At 40.4% G+C, this 19073-nt stretch overlaps 1 protein-coding gene across 3 annotated transcripts; it reads left to right on the top strand.

Annotated features, from left to right (window-relative positions):
* The first annotated feature begins 5210 nt into the window (after positions 1–5210).
* On the top strand, positions 5211–19073 carry LOC307116813 (uncharacterized protein). Of its 3 annotated transcripts, XR_013815336.1 has the most exons (5): positions 5312–5637; positions 11481–11552; positions 11707–11987; positions 15408–16187; positions 16975–18481. XR_013815336.1 is itself a non-coding variant. In XM_079801204.1 (4 exons), exons 1-4 carry the CDS (start codon positions 5526–5528, stop codon positions 15912–15914), a joined length of 972 nt encoding a protein of 323 aa, XP_079657330.1. In that variant the 5' UTR covers positions 5312–5525; the 3' UTR covers positions 15915–19073. The 3 variants fall into 3 exon arrangements, 2 of the variants coding, with proteins under 2 accessions (XP_079657331.1, XP_079657330.1); XM_079801204.1 differs by having other exon boundaries at positions 15408–19073; XM_079801205.1 differs by lacking the exon at positions 11481–11552 and having other exon boundaries at positions 5211–5637; positions 15408–19073.

Here is a 19073-nt window from a genome sequence, read left to right as displayed (position 1 = left end):
CAAAAGACTGAGTAAAACTAAATCAAAATTTGCTGTCAAAATGAACACTGGTATGAAGTATGATTGGTCAAATGATTTTTATAGATTTACCCGCTGAGTTGCGATAGCCTTGAGGATACAGCGCTAACACATATAGCTAACGTTCCACAATGATGTTATTTAGCATGCAAAAAACGACGTAGTTGGACTAATAATGTTAACTGAAGTCCTTTCAGAAATATGTTTACATAATCCTGTCAAATAAACACAATGTAGAAACCTTTCTTTTCTAGTATGATTTGGACTTTGATAAGAGCTTTGAAACTTTTAAGCAAGTATTTAAATGAGTTGAAGGTCTGCTAGCATGTCAGATGGAGCTTAAACCACCATGATGGAGCAGCGCATTCATACAACAATAATAAAATAATGCGTTTACTTTTACTTTTGATACTTCAGTACTTTTAAAAGCAAGTACTTCTGTACTTTTACTTAAGTAAAAATCTAACTTTACAACTTTTACTTGTAATGGAGTAATATTTAACCAATAGAACTTTTACTTTTATTCAAGTAATGGAGTTGTGTTTTTTTGTCCAGCTCTGTGGCTTGGTTAGCTATGGCTGCCCCTATGGAAGGAAGGTACGCTTTCCGGGTGCTGGATTACCCTCTCGCTTGTATAAGCACACAGATTTAAGCTCCTATCTTCTCTCACAATTACGGAAATATCATCGAAACGAACAATGGTAAGTTAATGAAACTCACACACATGGTTGAATAGTTGTGTTAAATGTTGAGATAGATGTTGTTTCTGTAGGATTTCTATAAAATGGTAAACGTTGTGGCATGAATAATGGTGTGATCATATTTGATCATTCAGTTAAGTGACAGAATGTCTATTTTCAGACATACGCCCGATACGCCTAGTAAGCCATACTAAGGGTATGCTGTAGCCTACTTCAAGACAAGCACGTCAGAAAAGATATTCACACTAGGGGTGTAACGATACACTCGTGCCACGATTCGATATGTATCTCGATTCTGAACTCATGATACGATATGTATCCCAATATGTAGCCAAAATCAAGAGTGTTTTTTAAATGTTTTACTTTTTTATTATTATTTTAAACAATATTATTATTAGTGTAGTCTATTATAATTAGGACCCAACACATATTTTCCCATTGCATTATTATACATTATATTCAACATTATATATAGTTGTTTAATGTAATAATGTCACTGAAACTCCGTAAACTTTAATTTTTTTCCTCTCGCATTACTCGCGCTTTCAATGCAGGCAGCATCTCTCCCTGTGCTCGCTATGTCCTGCCTCTCCCGCTATTAATGCCCTATACATATAGAATAAACCATCTAAAATGCTTTGAATAATCATGCTAGTAAAACTAAATGTGATCTGGTGATTTAAATGATGTCATCACAAGAAAGCGTGTCAAAATGGCCACTCAAACTGTAAATGTTTATCTCATCCAAGAATTGTAATTCTGCATTTACTCCCTCTGATGTTGTTTTCTCGCGTTACGCAATCATTTGAACATCCGTGTTTGTTTACTACAGTCCGTGTTTACTAAATCCATCCATTCATAAAAAGGTTACCGGGCAACTGTCCGGCCGATGGCGCTGTCAGAATCAATCCTTGCATGTATTAGAAAACGTAACATTTTGCCGTTTATTTAGTAATTGTTTAAGGCCATTTTGCGATTTCAATAATCATAAAATAACATACAGCAAATAGTCATTTAATGTGCTCTTGGGCGCCCCTAGTGGCCAAGCAGCCGCTTAGTTCACTAATGCCTTGGGCCGGCTCTGGGATAGATCATTTGAACATGTTCCTCTCAAACTTTGTTAATGAAAGATCATTTTTATGTTTAGTCTAGTTTTTGTCAATGAAAAATTAGTCACATTTTCATCATGCTACATTGATAATTATATTTTGCTCAAAATTATAATCACAACGAATGTTGTCATTTGAGAAATGTACTTCTACATTTCATCAGAATTGTTGCACTTCCATCTCTAATGTGGACCCATACGCATGGCTTATTTACCTCATCTAGTTTAATGATTTATTATAGGCTATTTATGATATAGGCCTAATGGAAAAATAAGACACTTCTAAAAATGTAAAACAGTGAAATTCCCCATTACTGTAATGTCATCCAACACGGCATCAACTACATACACTTCAGCGAAATCTGATTCAGGAGAGTCCGTGAAAAATAGACACCAAACAAAGATTCATTTTACTCATAAAAAGATGTGGTGAATTTTCAGTCATTCTCGCTTCAGTGGGAACTGTATAACTTGGTATAAGTTTCAAAACGCGGTAAAACCATTTTTTAAACCGTTTTGAAACGTACACCAAGTTATACAGTTCCCCACTGAATATTATCCAATGTTTCTTTACATTGTCTTTGAGAGTGAAAGCACTTTCAGGAGCATCACGCTGTTTCCAGAACTACTGTTGTTAATAAAAGTTTAGGAAAACTAACACAACAAGCACTTTTATTTAAAAACACATGTAATGTCCACTATAACCAGTAGATGGCAGCAGAGCAGCACTGACTGACTTATGAGCCATTGAATTTGAATTTATTTATTTGATCAGGGACAATGCACAGAAAAAACATTAGTCTAGAAAAGAAGAGATGTCATGTGCCAGGTTATAGCAAAAAATGCTAATTTCCACCTGCAGTCCCTGGACAGGTAGATGTTATAGGCCCTACGTACAGAAGTTCATAAAACATATACAGAATAATACATAAAAACATTACTTCACTCACATCATAAAAACACACTCCACTTCAGGAATCTATCACTCACTCACTCAGAATATGCATCATTCATATAATAGTCAATTTAGTGCGTACAAATTTGCTTCAATAATAACCACTGTTTGGTCAGGCGTGTAAATGTACTATAGTTTGTGCACGAAATAATTTCGTTTGGAAGAATATTCCAAAGATTCGCTGCTTTATAAAAGAACGATTGTTGACCATATGTGGTTCTACATTTTGGAACTCTGCACTCTCCTCTGACTGTCGACCGTGTGGTTCTAGAAATTCTCTCCGAATATAATGTGACAAATTTTCTCAATGGGGGAGCAACAGTGTTATGGATAATTTTAAAAAAAGCAGAAATTTGATTATATTTAATAAGATTTTCAAAACTCAAGATGTTATATTTACTTTGTACTTTACAGTGATGGTACTGGCGAGGCTTCTTATCATGTATTTTTATGGCCCTTTTATACAATGATTCAAGTAATTTTAACGATGTTTTACATGCCTGAGACCAACTGGACATGCAATACAGAAGATTTCGAACAATCATAATGTTGAGATATATATTTGAGGCATCCGTAGTTAATGAATTTCTAATATGTTTATAGTTCATCAAATTAAATTTCAATTTGTTACTAAGATTTTTTATGTGACTTTTAAAACCAAGGTTCGAATCAATTATTTTGTTTCATTTACATTTTTAACTGTTTGTCCATTTACTCGAATTTCCCGAGTTACTTGTAATTTACGTCTATTTGAAAAAAACATTGAGACTGTTTTTTCAACGTTTAAAGTCAAACAAGACGTATGTAACCATTGTGCAACTTTTTGCATCTCTTTTGATAATTTGTCAGCAACCTCCAGCTCGTTTTCCCCAGAAGTGAAGATAACCGTGTCATCAGCGTACATGATTATGTTAACGTCCGAACACACTGCAGGGAGGTCATTTATATAGATACTAAAAAGCAAGGGTCCCAAAATAGACCCTTGCGGCACCCCCATCGAAGTGGCTCTGAACGCATTGGATATTATTCACTTGTACACACTGATGTCGGTCGCTCAAATAAGATCTTATCCAATTTTGGGTGTGCTCAGAGAGACTATATTGATTTAATTTACTGTAAAGTATCTGATGATTGACAGTATCAAAAGCTTTACGCAGATCAAGGAAGACTGCTCCCACCACCCTTCCCCGATCCACATATGCCCTGATAGTTTCCACGAAGTAACAACAGGCAGAGTCTGTTGAATATTTCCGTCTGAAACCAAATTGCATTGGATTTAAAAGAGCTTGTGACTCAAAGTGGGTGGTCAGTTGCTCTGCCACCGTCTTCTTGAGCACTTCCACTCATTCATATCTGGACAAAAGGAGGAAGGCACAAACACTCATGAAACAGAAACTGTTCTTCAGATTGAGCCTGAATTAGCCAGAAAGCAAGAGCAGAGCTGCTGTAATAACCCCTGGAGCTGAAGATCAACGGCACATTAATAACAGCTGAAGATTTACATTCACTATAAAATGAGGTTTTTGGACATTACTGTTGTTGATAAAAGTTAATTTTATCGGCATATCAATTCATAACCCTTTGTTTGATTAGTTCATTCTTCGCCCACTCATCCTACAGGAAACACTGCACATGTGTGGCTCATCTATCCCAGCACACAGCATTGCTTTGGAAATTCAGTCATGAAATAAACATAATAAAAGCCGACCAATCAGGTTGTGAGCTTGTCCCTATGCCTTTAGGTTCAGTATCTTTCGGTTCTGTGTTTAAATGTGAACGCTAAGCGGACCCCGACTAAATGTTAAAGACACAAGTCAAGAGAACTGAACAACTGTGAACCCTCAGAAATCCTGTACTGTGCCTTTAACTGACTCTGGTACAACTTTAGGTTTCAGTATTTGGGTAATTTGCATTACAAAGACAAATAAAAAATATCACTCCAGCCAGGCACCAAGTAAGTAATTATACTTTTATTGTGTAATTCATATTTAGGATTTACATATAGATATGAAATACAACGCTCACTTAAATGACACCATTAGTCCACAGCGCCACCTGGAGGCAAATACAGCTCTGATGTTATTTCACCAAATGAACAGCAACATCTGTCATTTCATATCATAAATACAACATTGATACAAAAATATACAGTGGGGCTCTGACATCACATTGAGGAAAACACATGCTTTAAACCTGGAAATAACAACTCTTTTGATTCATATTAAAGTTCTGATTCTTAACATCTGATGCGCGACAGGGTTAGTTTACTATAACGAGTACCGACCCTCGGTTAAGCTTTCAGAGGGAAGGGTTAGAGATGAATGAAGTCTCACAGGTCAAAGACCGCGTATCTGTAGTGTCGTCTGCGTGTGTGTGTGTGTGTGTGTGTGTGTGCAGAGACTGCGTGTGTGTGTGTGTGTGTGTGTGTGTGTGTGTGTGTGTGTGTGTGTGTGTGTGTGCGTCTGCAGAGACTGCGTGTGACGCAGGCGGACAGCAGCCAATGGCCGGGCACGCGCGCGCAGGCGCAGCAGAGTTGCGCAGCTACAGACGGAGGAGCGCAGCCATTACACTTCAGCTTAAACCTTCATAAACGGATCGCATTGGCCAAAACATTTCTCCACTAATTCCGCTATGGCGAACGGAAAGCATCTGAAAATGTGAGCGGGATTTGACTGATCTCTGCTCAGGAAAGTTGTGAAACTTCGCCAGGTTAACGCGCAGCTCTTCCTCCTGCGGTGTGAGGATGATGATGATGATGATGGGCTCTCCGCTCAGGAACCAGCCGTGCGAGGATGACCTCGCGCCCGCGCGCGCGTCCCCGCTCGAGCTCGAGGCCGCCGCTCCCGCGCTGCTCTGTGAGTGCGAGTTTGAGTAAATCTGGGCTGTTTTCACCTGTTTAAGCATTTGAGTAAATCTGTTAGTGAAGTTTGCTAAGTCTGCTCAGTGTAGAGACTTACTTAGACTACAAATCATGCATTTATTCATAGAGAATTTATATAAACATGACATATAAAGATTTCAAGACAGACCTTAAGCGATAGTATCTCCCTCTGCACATAAAAATCATCATCATGTATCCTGAGAATAACTTCACTACCCATAATCCTTAAGAGAGTTCTACCAATCAGAGACGTTGTTACCTTGGAAACAAGTTTGCCAGAAAAGCTCATCTGTTCCTACACTCTTAAACATGGGCTATCCTATAAATACATTAAACATATATTTATATAAATGTAATGTTTTGCAGTAAACATAAAATATATTTACTTTTAAACTTAAATATATTAATTTCATATTGTGTTTTCTTATTTGATAACATCGTTTGTAATGCTTCATGGGACGAGTTGTAGTTTCTATCAGATGTTGTAATCCTCCATCTTGGAGCTGTTGGTCGGTCCAAAGAGATAGAACTGATCGTCTGGTCATGTTTACTCTCATGTTACTCATCTGTTTACTCTCATGTTTACTCTCATGTTACTCATCTGTTTACTCATGTTTACTCTCATGTTACTCATCTGTTTACTCTCATGTTACTCATCTGTTTACTCATGTTTACTCTCATGTTACTCATCTGTTTACTCATGTTTACTCTCATGTTACTCATCTGTTTACTCTCATGTTACTCATCTGTTTACTCATGTTTACTCTCATGTTACTCATCTGTTTACTCATGTTTACTCTCATGTTACTCATCTGTTTACTCATGTTTACTCTCATGTTACTCATCTGTTTACTCTCATGTTTACTCTCATGTTACTCATCTGTTTCCTCTCATGTTACTCATCTGTTTACTCTTTACTCATGTTTACTCTCATGTTATTCATCTGTTTACTCTCATGTTTACTCTCATGTTACTCATCTGTTTACTCTCATGTTTACTCTCATGTTACTCATCTATTTACTCTTTACTCTCATGTTTACTCTCGTGTTACTCATCTGTTTACTCTTTACTCTCATGTTACTCATCTGTTTACTCTCATGTTTACTCTCATGTTGACTCTCATGTTTACTCTCATGTTACTCATCTGTTTACTCTCATGTTACTCATCTGTTTACTCTCATGTTTACTCTCATGTTACTCATCTGTTTACTCTCATGTTACTCATCTGTTTACTCTCATGTTTACTCTCATGTTACTCATCTGTTTACTCTTTACTCTCATGTTACTCATCTGTTTACTCTCATGTTTACTCTCATGTTGACTCTCATGTTTACTCTCATGTTACTCATCTGTTTACTCTCATGTTACTCATCTGTTTACTCTCATGTTTACTCTCATGTTACTCATCTGTTTACTCTCATGTTACTCATCTGTTTACTCTCATGTTTACTCTCATGTTACTCATCTGTTTACTCTTTACTCTCATGTTACTCATCTGTTTACTCTCATGTTTACTCTCATGTTGACTCTCATGTTTACTCTCATGTTACTCATCTGTTTACTCTCATGTTACTCATCTGTTTACTCTCATGTTTACTCTCATGTTACTCATCTGTTTACTCTCATGTTACTCATCTGTTTACTCTCATGTTTACTCTCATGTTACTCATCTGTTTACTCTCATGTTTACTCTCATGTTACTCATCTGTTTACTCTCATGTTTACTCTCATGTTACTCATCTGTTTACTCTCATGTTACTCATCTGTTTACTCTCATTTTTACTCTCATGTTACTCATCTGTTTACTCTCATGTTTACTCTCATGTTACTCATCTGTTTACTCTCATGTTTACTCTCATGTTACTCATCTGTTGACTCTCATGTTTACTCTCATGTTACTCATCTGTTTACTCTCATGTTTACTCTCGTGTTACTCATCTGTTGACTCTCATGTTTACTCTCATGTTTACTCTCATGTTAATAATCTGTTTACTCTCATGTTACTCATCTGTTTACTCTCATGTTACTCATCAGTTTACTCATCTGTTTACTCTCATGTTACTCATCAGTTTACTCATCAGTTTACTCATCTGTTTACTCATCTGTTTACTTTCATGTTACTCATCTGTTTACTCATCTGTTTACTCTCATGTTAATAATCTGTTTACTCTCATGTTTACTCTCATGTTACTCATCTGTTTACTCTCATGTTACTCATCTGTTTACTCTCATGTTACTCATCAGTTTACTCATCTGTTTACTCTCATGTTACTCATCAGTTTACTCATCAGTTTACTCATCAGTTTACTCATCTGTTTACTCATCTGTTTACTTTCATGTTACTCATCTGTTTACTCATCTGTTTACTCTCATGTTAATAATCTGTTTACTCTCATGTTTACTCTCATGTTACTCATCTGTTTACTCTCATGTTACTCATCTGTTTACTCTCATGTTACTCATCAGTTTACTCATCAGTTTACTCATCAGTTTACTCATCTGTTTACTCATCTGTTTACTTTCATGTTACTCATCTGTTTACTCATCTGTTTACTCTCATGTTACTCATCTGTTTACTCATCTGTTTACTCATGTGTTTACTCTCATGTTACTCATCTGTTTACTCTCATGTTACTCATCTGTTTACTCATCTGTTTACTCTCATGTTACTCATCTGTTTACTCATGTGTTTACTCATCTGTTTACTCTCATGTTACTCATCTGTTTACTCTCATGTTACTCATCTGTTGACTCTCATGTTACTCATCAGTTTACTCTCATGTTACTCATCTGTTTACTCATGTGTTTACTCATCTGTTGACTCTCATGTTACTCATCTGTTGACTCTCATGTTACTCATCAGTTTACTCTCATGTTACTCATCTGTTTACTCATGTGTTTACTCATCTGTTTACTCTCATGTTACTCATCTGTTGACTCTCATGTTACTCATCAGTTTACTCTCATGTTACTCATCTGTTTACTCATGTGTTTACTCATCTGTTTACTCTCATGTTACTCATCTGTTTACTCATGTGTTTACTCATCTGTTTACTCTCATGTTACTCATCTGTTTACTCTCATGTTACTCATCTGTTGAATCTCATGTTACTCATGTGTTTACTCATCTGTTTACTCTCATGTTACTCATCTGTTTACTCTCATGTTACTCATCTGTTGAATCTCATGTTACTCATCTGTTTACTCTCATGTTACTCATCTGTTGAATCTCATGTTACTCATCTGTTTACTCTCATGTTACTCATCTGTTTACTCTCATGTTACTCATCTGTTGAATCTCATGTTACTCATGTGTTTACTCATCTGTTTACTCTCATGTTACTCATCTGTTTACTCTCATGTTACTCATCTGTTTACTCTCATGTTACTCATCTGTTGAATCTCATGTTACTCATCTGTTAACTCTCATGTTACTCGTCTGTTTACTCTCATGTTTACTCTCATGTTACTCATCTGTTTACTCTCATGTTTACTCTCATGTTACTCATCTGTTTACTCTCATGTTTACTCTCATGTTACTCATCTGTTTACTCTCATGTTTACTGTCATGTTACTCATCTGTTTACTCTCATGTTACTCATCTGTTTACTCTCATGTTTACTCTCATGTTACTCATCTTTTTACTCTCATGTTTACTCTCATGTTACTCATCTGTTTACTCTCATGTTACTCATCTGTTTACTCTCATGTTTACTCTCATATTACTCATCTGTTTACTCTCATGTTTACTCTCATGTTACTCATCTGTTTACTCTCATGTTTACTCTCATGTTACTCATCTGTTTACTCTCATGTTACTCATCTGTTTACTCTCATGTTTACTCTCATGTTACTCATCTGTTTACTCTCATGTTTACTCTCATGTTACTCATCTGTTTACTCTCATGTTACTCATCTGTTTACTCTCTTGTTTACTCTCATGTTACTCATCTGTTTACTCTCATGTTTACTCTCATGTTACTCATCTGTTTACTCTCATGTTTACTCTCATGTTACTCATCTGTTTACTCTCATGTTACTCATCTGTTTACTCATCTGTTTACTCATCTTTTTACTCTCATGTTACTCATCTGTTTACTCTCATGTTACTCATCTGTTTACTCTCATGTTTACTCTCATGTTACTCATCTGTTTACTCTCATGTTTACTCTCATGTTACTCATCTGTTTACTCTCATGTTACTCATCAGTTTACTCATCTGTTTACTCTCATGTTACTCCTCTGTTTACTCTCATGTTACTCATCTGTTTACTCTCATGTTACTCATCAGTTTACTCATCTGATTACTCATCTGTTTACTCTCATGTTACTCATCTGTTTACTCATCTGTTTACTCTCATGTTACTCATCTGTTTACTCTCATGTTTACTCTCATGTTACTCATCTGTTTACTCTCATGTTTACTCTCATGTTACTCATCAGTTTACTCTCATGTTTACTCTCATGTTACTCATCAGTTTACTCATCTGATTACTCATCTGTTTACTCTCATGTTTACTCTCATGTTACTCATCAGTTTACTCATCTGTTTACTCATCTGTTTACTCTCATGTTACTCATCAGTTTACTCATCAGTTTACTCATCTGATTACTCATCTGTTTACTCTCATGTTACTCCTCTGTTTACTCTCATGTTACTCATCTGTTTACTCATCTGTTTACTCTCATGTTACTCATCTGTTTACTCATCTGTTTACTCTCATGTTACTCCTCTGTTTACTCTCATGTTACTCATCTGTTTACTCTCATGTTACTCATCTGTTTACTCATCTGTTTACTCTCATGTTACTCCTCTGTTTACTCTCATGTTACTCATCTGTTTACTCTCATGTTACTCATCAGTTTACTCATCTGATTACTCATCTGTTTACTCTCATGTTACTCATCTGTTTACTCATCTGTTTACTCTCATGTTACTCATCTGTTTACTCTCATGTTTACTCTCATGTTACTCATCTGTTTACTCTCATGTTTACTCTCATGTTTACTCTCATGTTACTCATCAGTTTACTCATCTGATTACTCATCTGTTTACTCATCTGTTTACTCTCATGTTTACTCTCATGTTACTCATCAGTTTACTCATCTGTTTACTCATCTGTTTACTCATCTGATTACTCATCTGTTTACTCATCTGTTTACTCTCATGTTTACTCTCATGTTACTCATCAGTTTACTCATCTGATTACTCATCTGTTTACTCTCATGTTACTCATCTGTTTACTCTCATGTTTACTCTCATGTTACTCATCTGTTTACTCTCATGTTTACTCTCATGTTTACTCTCATGTTACTCATCAGTTTACTCATCTGTTTACTCTCATGTTTACTCTCATGTTTACTCTCATGTTACTCATCAGTTTACTCATCTGATTACTCATCTGTTTACTCATCTGTTTACTCTCATGTTTACTCTCATGTTACTCATCAGTTTACTCATCTGTTTACTCATCTGTTTACTCATCTGATTACTCATCTGTTTACTCATCTGTTTACTCTCATGTTTACTCTCATGTTACTCATCAGTTTACTCATCTGTTTACTCATCTGTTTACTCTCATGTTACTCATCTGTTTACTCTCATGTTTACTCTCATGTTACTCATCTGTTTACTCTCATGTTTACTCTCATGTTTACTCTCATGTTACTCATCAGTTTACTCATCTGTTTACTCTCATGTTTACTCTCATGTTACTCATCAGTTTACTCATCTGTTTACTCATCTGTTTACTCTCATGTTACTCATCAGTTTACTCATCTGTTTACTCATGCTCTTCGTTGTGTGTGTGGTCCCAGACCCCATCAGTGGTAACAGCGCTTTATCATCGTCGGCCGTTCTCCACAGCAGAGAACTCAAAGCTCCACAGGGTCAGTATGAGGAACATGTGTATCCTGAGGTATTGTGTGACGGCTGAGGTGTGTGTAAATCAGCAGATGGTGTTTCTAGAGAATGTGCTGATTGTGATGTTTACATAAATGTGGCATTGTATTGCGATCTCTACAAATGTCCACTAACCCTCAGGTGTTGGAGGGATGGAGGCAGTGTCCAGCTCGTCTGAGTTTACCCATGATGCCATTGTGCACCTGATTGAAGCCATGCAGAGGGTCTGGGACGTGTACAGCGCTCGAGAACGCTCGCTTCTCTTCCAGAGCGTGCAGAAAGAGCTGGAGGGCCACGGCCACGCCTTACCTGTGGAGAAGATCCGCCGCAAGTGGAACAACCTCATCGTTACTTACAAGAGAGTCAAAGACCGCAGCCTGTTGTGCGGAGGCCAGACCAAGACCTCGTGGGAGTATTATGAAGTAAGAGAGTGTGGACACACTGAGCATCCAGAGAGGGTTCTCACAGCCTTATTCCACAATGGGTTCAATTCATTATTTTCCTCAAAATTCTACAAACAATATCCCATAATGACAACGTGAAAGTAGTTTGTTTGAAATCTTTGCAAATGTATTAAAAATAAAAAACGACAAACATCCCATGTCCATCAGTATCCCAGCCGTTGCCATGACACTCATTGAGCTGAGGTGTTTCTGCAGCTCCACTGGACTCCACCTGTGGTCAGTTCAGCTGATGGACATGATGAGGAAAGGCACACACCTGTCTATATAAGGTCCCACAGGTAACCGTGCAGAGCACAAACCCAGCCATGACGGAATTAGGGATGCAACACTACAGTTAGTCCACGGTTCAATACACACCTCGTGTTTAACCACGGTTTTCGGTTCGGCTCTGATGGCTTGTCACATCAGTTTTTTGTTACTCTATTCTTAGGCGACAGGAACAGCAAGAGGTTAAGGAGAAAAAATACTATTTTTTTTATTGCAATACTCTTTCTTTATTTTACTTAAAATAATTGAAAACCCTTACTTGTACACATTCCTAGTGTTTTGTAAAATATAAAATAAATATAGGCCTATATAAAGATTTACACTGGCAGCTCAGAGCAGTACAGCAGCATTTAAGTATGAAATTGAATGAATAAATGAATAAATAAAACACTTCACAGACTTCACTATAAATTAAACATTGATTCTTATTAAAGCTGCTGTATTAGTTCTTCAGTCAAGAGCAGTGAGTGATTTTCTCTTTGTCTTTTGTTGTTGTATTAACATTAAAGGGATTGTTCACTCAAAAATGAGAAATTAATACAGGTTTGGAACAACATTAGAGTGAGTAAATAATGACATTAGAGGTGAACTGTCCCTTTAAGGACAGCGTGTTCACTATAGGCTGCGCCGCTGTCAATTAAAGACCTGCGCTCATCTAATATACACACACACACGATTTTACTTTCACTTTAGACATAACGACAGTGTTTATGTTAAGCTTGTGTGTATTTGACAGTATTAGCGCAGTTAGACGACTACTGAGTCCAGTATTCACGTGTTTGACAGGCGTTTAGTGCGCGCGCTCGGAAAAGCTCATGTTAAACCGCGCAGGCGAATGAGCCGGCAAGGCTTTAAAACGCAAGCAAATAATGAACTTTGGTGATTGTGAATAACTCTAGTGTTCCGTGAGTATAACTCTACACTGACCTGTGATGTGAATGTGTGTCGCGTTGTTCAGTATTGGGATGGAGGCAAATGATAGAATATAGAAAAATAATTAATTCAATGCGAAACTGAAAAAAACGCAATTCACAAGCGCGTGAACGCCGTACCGAACGGTTCAATATTATATTGAGAATTGTGGCATCCCTAGAAGGAATCGTCTGTAGACCTCGAGACAGGCTCAGATCTGGGGAAGGATCATCTCTGCAGCTGAAGATCCCGATGAGCTCAGGCCTCCATCATCCGCCCACACCGGGGGGGGGGGGGACAATCCAACGCTCTCCATTGACTTTGCATTGCGTGAAGCGCCTCATTGTCATTTCGGACTTATAACAAAAAACAGAACAATGTCTAAAAGCTGATATGTGACAAAGTGTACAGCAAACAAGCTAAAACACAGAAATAAGTTTTTATAAGCTGTCGACCCAAAAAAACGAGCGTTTAAGGAGACAAAAGTGGATACAGGCAATAAGAAGTGAAGCTTCAGCTGAAGAATGGGCACATTTTGGGATCCTGACACTCAGTATGCCTCAATATGTCTGTGTGCAGTAAACATTTTGTCACGGTTAAGTCAAATATCCAAATGTCCGTTTTATATATTATATTTACTGTCGCTGATTACGTTCCCTCTAGTCGCCGTAGTTCTCAGTGTAATATGACCCGTCGCGCGCTGTCTCAATGGCCTGAATCCACTTTTTTGTCCTTAAACGCTCGTTTTTTGGGTCAACAGCTTATAAAAACTGGGTTTTTGGTTGTGGGTTTTGTTTAGCTTGTTTGCTGTACACTTTGTCACATATCAGCTTTAATACATTGTTCAGTTTTTTGTTATAAGTCCGAAATGACAAGGAGGTGCTTCACGCAATGCAAAGTCAATGGAGACGTTTTGATTGTTTTCCCCCCCGGTGGGCGTGGTCTTCAGATCATGAGGCGTGTCGCTCTGTCTCTATGACAGCCCGTCTGGAGTTTCCCAAACGGCTCCTGAAGGATCTCCGATCATGAGGAACTCAATTCTCTGGTCTGATCAAACACAGATGAACTCTTTGTTCTGAATGGAGGAACCCAGGCTCCGCTCATCCCCTGGCCAATCCCATCCCTACAGTGATCATGGTGGTGGCAGCATCATGATGTGGGGATGTGTTTCAGGAACTGGGACACTAGTCAGGATCAGGGAAAGATGAATCCCTAATGAAGACCTGCTCCAGAGCGCTCTGGACCTCAGACTGGGGTGAAGGTTCATCAGCAGGACAGCGACCCGAAGCTCAGCCAGAACACAGGAGTCCAGAACCCGATTGAGCACCTCTGGAGATCTGAACATGGCAAACGCTCCCCATCCAGCCTGATGGAGCTCGAGAGGAGCTGTGTGTGTGTGTGTGTGTGATGGGTAGAGAGGAGCTGTGTGTGTGTGTGTGTGTGTGTGTGTGTGATGGGTAGAGAGGAGCTGTGTGTGTGTGTGTGTGTGTGTGTGTGTGTGTGTGTGTGTGTGTGTGAGATCGGTAGAGAGGTCCTGCACTGAAGAACGGGAGGAACTGCCCAATCACAGCCGGCTTAAGCATCACAAACACCTGAGGCTGTGATTGAGCAAAGGACATGGGATTATTTATTTATCTTTTTTTATAAATTTGCAAAGATTTCAAAAAAACGTCTTTCACGTTGTCATTATGGGATATTGTTTGTAGAATTTTGAGGGAAATAATGAATTGAATCCATTGTGGAATAAGGCTGTAACATTTATGCATTTAGCAGACGCTTTTATCCAGAGCGACTTACAGTGCCCTTATTACAGGGAGAATCCCCCTGGAGCAACATGGAGTAAAGTGCCTTGCTCAAGGACACACTGGTGGTGACCGCTGGGATCGAACCAGCAACCTTCTGCGTATCAGTTCAGTTTAACCCACTGACACATAACTCACATAACAACATGTGGAGGAAGTGAAGCGCTGAGAACACTCTCCGGATGCTCTGTATTATTAATAATGGTTTTATCACATGAGATTCATATTCTCAAATTATTGTAAGAGTCTTTTTAAAAAAAATACTAAATGATTACCTGGAATACTTGAATGACCTTAAGTACTAGAATAATAATAGAATACAGTAGCTCACCTGTGGAAGAACTGATGTGAGGATCCTCATGGACTGAATAACCGTCCCTGCTCTGTTCTTCCACAGATGATGGATAATATTTTAGGAAAGACCAAGTTTGTTCAGCGAGGCCCTGCTTCAGCCACTCTTGTAGGATTTGCAACTACAGCCAAAGCCGCTGTGAAGTCTGAGGATCCTGCTCCGGTGTCCGCTCCGTGTCTGCTTCCCACCGGGATCATCCCAGCCTCCTCCCAGATCCCGGCGCTGGTCCCGTCCCCAGATCCCGCTCCTCCTCCAGAGCCGGCTCCACCGCGGGGCCGCCGGCCGCTGAGACGCCGGCTGAGGCAGCTCCGGCTCGGCTCCTCTCGGGCCGCTCACCCGGGGCCAGCGGAGGAACGGACGGCCCTTCTGCGCTCCTTCCTCAGCGCTCAAGAGGAGCGATCCCGAGTGGAGGAGCAGCAGCAGCGGCGGACGGAAGCCCGGGAGCGCCGCAGGGAGAGAGCCATGGGGAGGATGGCCACAGCGCTGGAGCTCATCTCCTCCAAACAGGACACCATCATCGCTCTGCTCCAGAGACTGGCCGACAGACACTGAAGGTGTTTCTCAATGTCAAGGATGCTTCCTCTAGGACTGGTCCTTCCTCTTCCTCTAGGACTGGTCCTTCCTCTTCCTCTGGGACTGGTCCTTCCTCTTCCTCTAGGACTGGTCCTTCCTCTTCCTCTAGGACTGGTCCTTCCTCTTCCTCTAGGACTGGTCCTTCCTCTTCCTCTAGGACTGGTCCTTCCTCTTCCTCTAGGACTGGTCCTTCCTCTTCCTCTAGGACTGGTCCTTCCTCTTCCTCTAGGACTGGTCCTTCCTCTTCCTCTAGCACTGGTCCTTCCTCTTCCTCTAGGACTGGTCCTTCCTCTTCCTCTAGGACTGGTCCTTCCTCTTCCTCTAGGACTGGTCCTTCCTCTTCCTCTAGGACTGGTCCTTCCTCTTCCTCTAGGACTGGTCCTTCCTCTTCCTCTAGGACTGGTCCTTCCTCTTCCTCTAGGACTGGTCCTTCCTCTTCCTCTAGGACTGGTCCTTCCTCTAGGACTGGTCCTTCCTCTTCCTCTAGGACTGGTCCTTCCTCTTCCTCTAGGACTGGTCCTTCCTCTTCCTCTAGGACTGGTCCTTCCTCTTCCTCTGGGACTGGTCCTTCCTCTTCCTCTAGGACTGGTCCTTCCTCTTCCTCTAGGACTGGTCCTTCCTCTTCCTCTGGGACTGGTCCTTCCTCTTCCTCTAGGACTGGTCCTTCCTCTTCCTCTAGGACTGGTCCTTCCTCTTCCTCTAGGACTGGTCCTTCCTCTTCCTCTAGGACTGGTCCTTCCTCTTCCTCTAGGACTGGTCCTTCCTCTTCCTCTAGGACTGGTCCTTCCTCTTCCTCTAGGACTGGTCCTTCCTCTTCCTCTAGGACTGGTCCTTCCTCTTCCTCTAGGACTGGTCCTTCCTCTTCCTCTAGGACTGGTCCTTCCTCTTCCTCTAGGACTGGTCCTTCCTCTAGGACTGGTCCTTCCTCTTCCTCTAGGACTGGTCCTTCCTCTAGGACTGGTCCTTCCTCTTCCTCTAGGACTGGTCCTTCCTCTAGGACTGGTCCTTCCTCTAGGACTGGTCCTTCCTCTTCCTCTAGGACTGGTCCTTCCTCTTCCTCTAGGACTGGTCCTTCCTCTTCCTCTAGGACTGGTCCTTCCTCTTCCTCTAGGACTGGTCCTTCCTCTTCCTTCAGAGGCGAGGCGAGGCTTCTCTTTAGCAGTCGGAGAACAGGTCAATGGAACAGGCTAGCAAGTGCACGTCGCCTCATTACGTCAGTGAAAAGGTCCGTTAGCCATCAATAATGTCATTTGTATAATATCAATACGGTTGTAATTTGTACTGGCATTTAAAAATTAAACTTTACTTATATTTACTACGGTTATAACAGATGTTTGGTAACGTAAATACTTACACTTGAAAACATATAGCCCCGTTAACGCTCCGACTCCGCCAACGTCCGATATTTTGTATTTTTTGAACAAGATAGCAAAGCTGCGCGCATAGGATTGTGGGTGATTTGAGAGCACGAAGGCTACTCATCCTTTCCTTTCCTTATGCATCCTTTCCTGTGTATGGCATATTTTTCAAACGAAGGACTCAGACCTTGGTTGAAATTCCGAGGATGGCTTCTGGCTTCAGAGGATCCATCCTTGACCTTGAGAAACGCCTTGAGAGAACATCACTGGGAGAACGTCACTGGGAGAACGTCACTGGGAGAACGTCACTGGGAGAACGTCACTGGGAGAACGTCACTGGGAGAACGTCACTGGGAGAACGTCACTGGGAGAACGTCACTGGGAGAACGTCACTGGGAGAACTGGGAGAACGTCACTGGGAGAACGTCACTGGGAGAACGTCACTGGGAGAACGTCACTGGGAGAACGTCACTGGGAGAACGTCACTGGGAGAACATCACTGGGAGAACATCACTGGGAGAACATCACTGGGAGAACCATCACTGGGAGAACGTCACTGGGAAAACGTCACTGGGAGAACGTCACTGGGAGAACGTCACTGGGAGAACATCACTGGGAGAACATCACTGGGAGAACGTCACTGGGAGAACGTCACTGGGAGAACATCACTGGGAGAACATCACTGGGAGAACATCACTGGGAGAACATCACTGGGAGAACCATCACTGGGAGAACATCACTGGGAGAACATCACTGGGAGAACCATCACTGGGAGAACGTCACTGGGAGAACCATCACTGGGAGAACGTCACTGGCCTGCTCCTCCTCTGGGGAAGGGGCTTTTGCAGCTGAACTGTGTCCTGTTGGTAATCGTATATGTAATCATTGACGGGATCCTGGTTACTGTTCAAATCTGTAAAGCAAAATGTAAAAACAAACAATCATATGGTCTCTTTGACATATTATCAATATTTACAGTGCCTATACAGAGGATGTTTTCATGTTTTACAACATTGTACCACAGACAGTTTTTATTTTTGACACGGTTATTTTGACACTTAATAACAGTTTCATGTCAAATGTTTAGTCACAAAAAGTTATTACGGTTTTAAATTAAGGGGGAAAACTCCTCTTTCTGAAGATGGACAGTTTTTAAATGAAAAATAAGAATAAACGTGGGCGTGTCTCGACTGGTGGGCGTGTCTCGACTGGTGGGCGTGTCTCGACTGGTGGGCGTGTCTCGACTGATGGGCGTTTCTCGACTGGTGGGCGTGTCTCGACTGATGGGCGTGTCTCGACTGGTGGGCGTGTCTCGACTGGTGGGCGTGTCTCGACTGATGGGCGTTTCTCGACTGGTGGGCGTGTCTCGACTGGTGGGCGTGTCTCGACTGGTGGGCGTGTCTCGGCTGGTGGGCGTGTCACAGCAGTAGTTCTCCCTGCCACCATGTTTCATGTTTAAAGTTTATGACACGCCCATCTCGGGAATTTGTGTAAACAATATAACCTGTCATAAACATGACATAGGAGATTAATTATCAAAGTATTAAAATATTAAATATTATCCAAATGAAGTGTTAATACTCTGTCAAATTACTGTATAACAGTGTCATAAATATTTTTCTTGACCTAAACTATGGTGTCATAGAGGAAATCATTGAAAACTCAGCTCAGAATGCAGTGTCAGAGGTCAGGTGTCTTAGCTAGACTTATCCATGATGTAAAAAAGCATTTCAAGAAAATATAAATGTGTGGATGCTGTAATTAACTGTTTAGGAAACTT

This window comes from Gobio gobio, assembly GCF_949357685.1.
Source record: "Gobio gobio genome assembly, chromosome: 20".
NCBI classification, from domain to species: Eukaryota; Metazoa; Chordata; class Actinopteri; order Cypriniformes; family Gobionidae; genus Gobio; species Gobio gobio.
The sequence above is the reverse complement of the archived record's forward strand: the minus strand, read 5'-3'. Positions and strand labels throughout refer to the sequence as shown.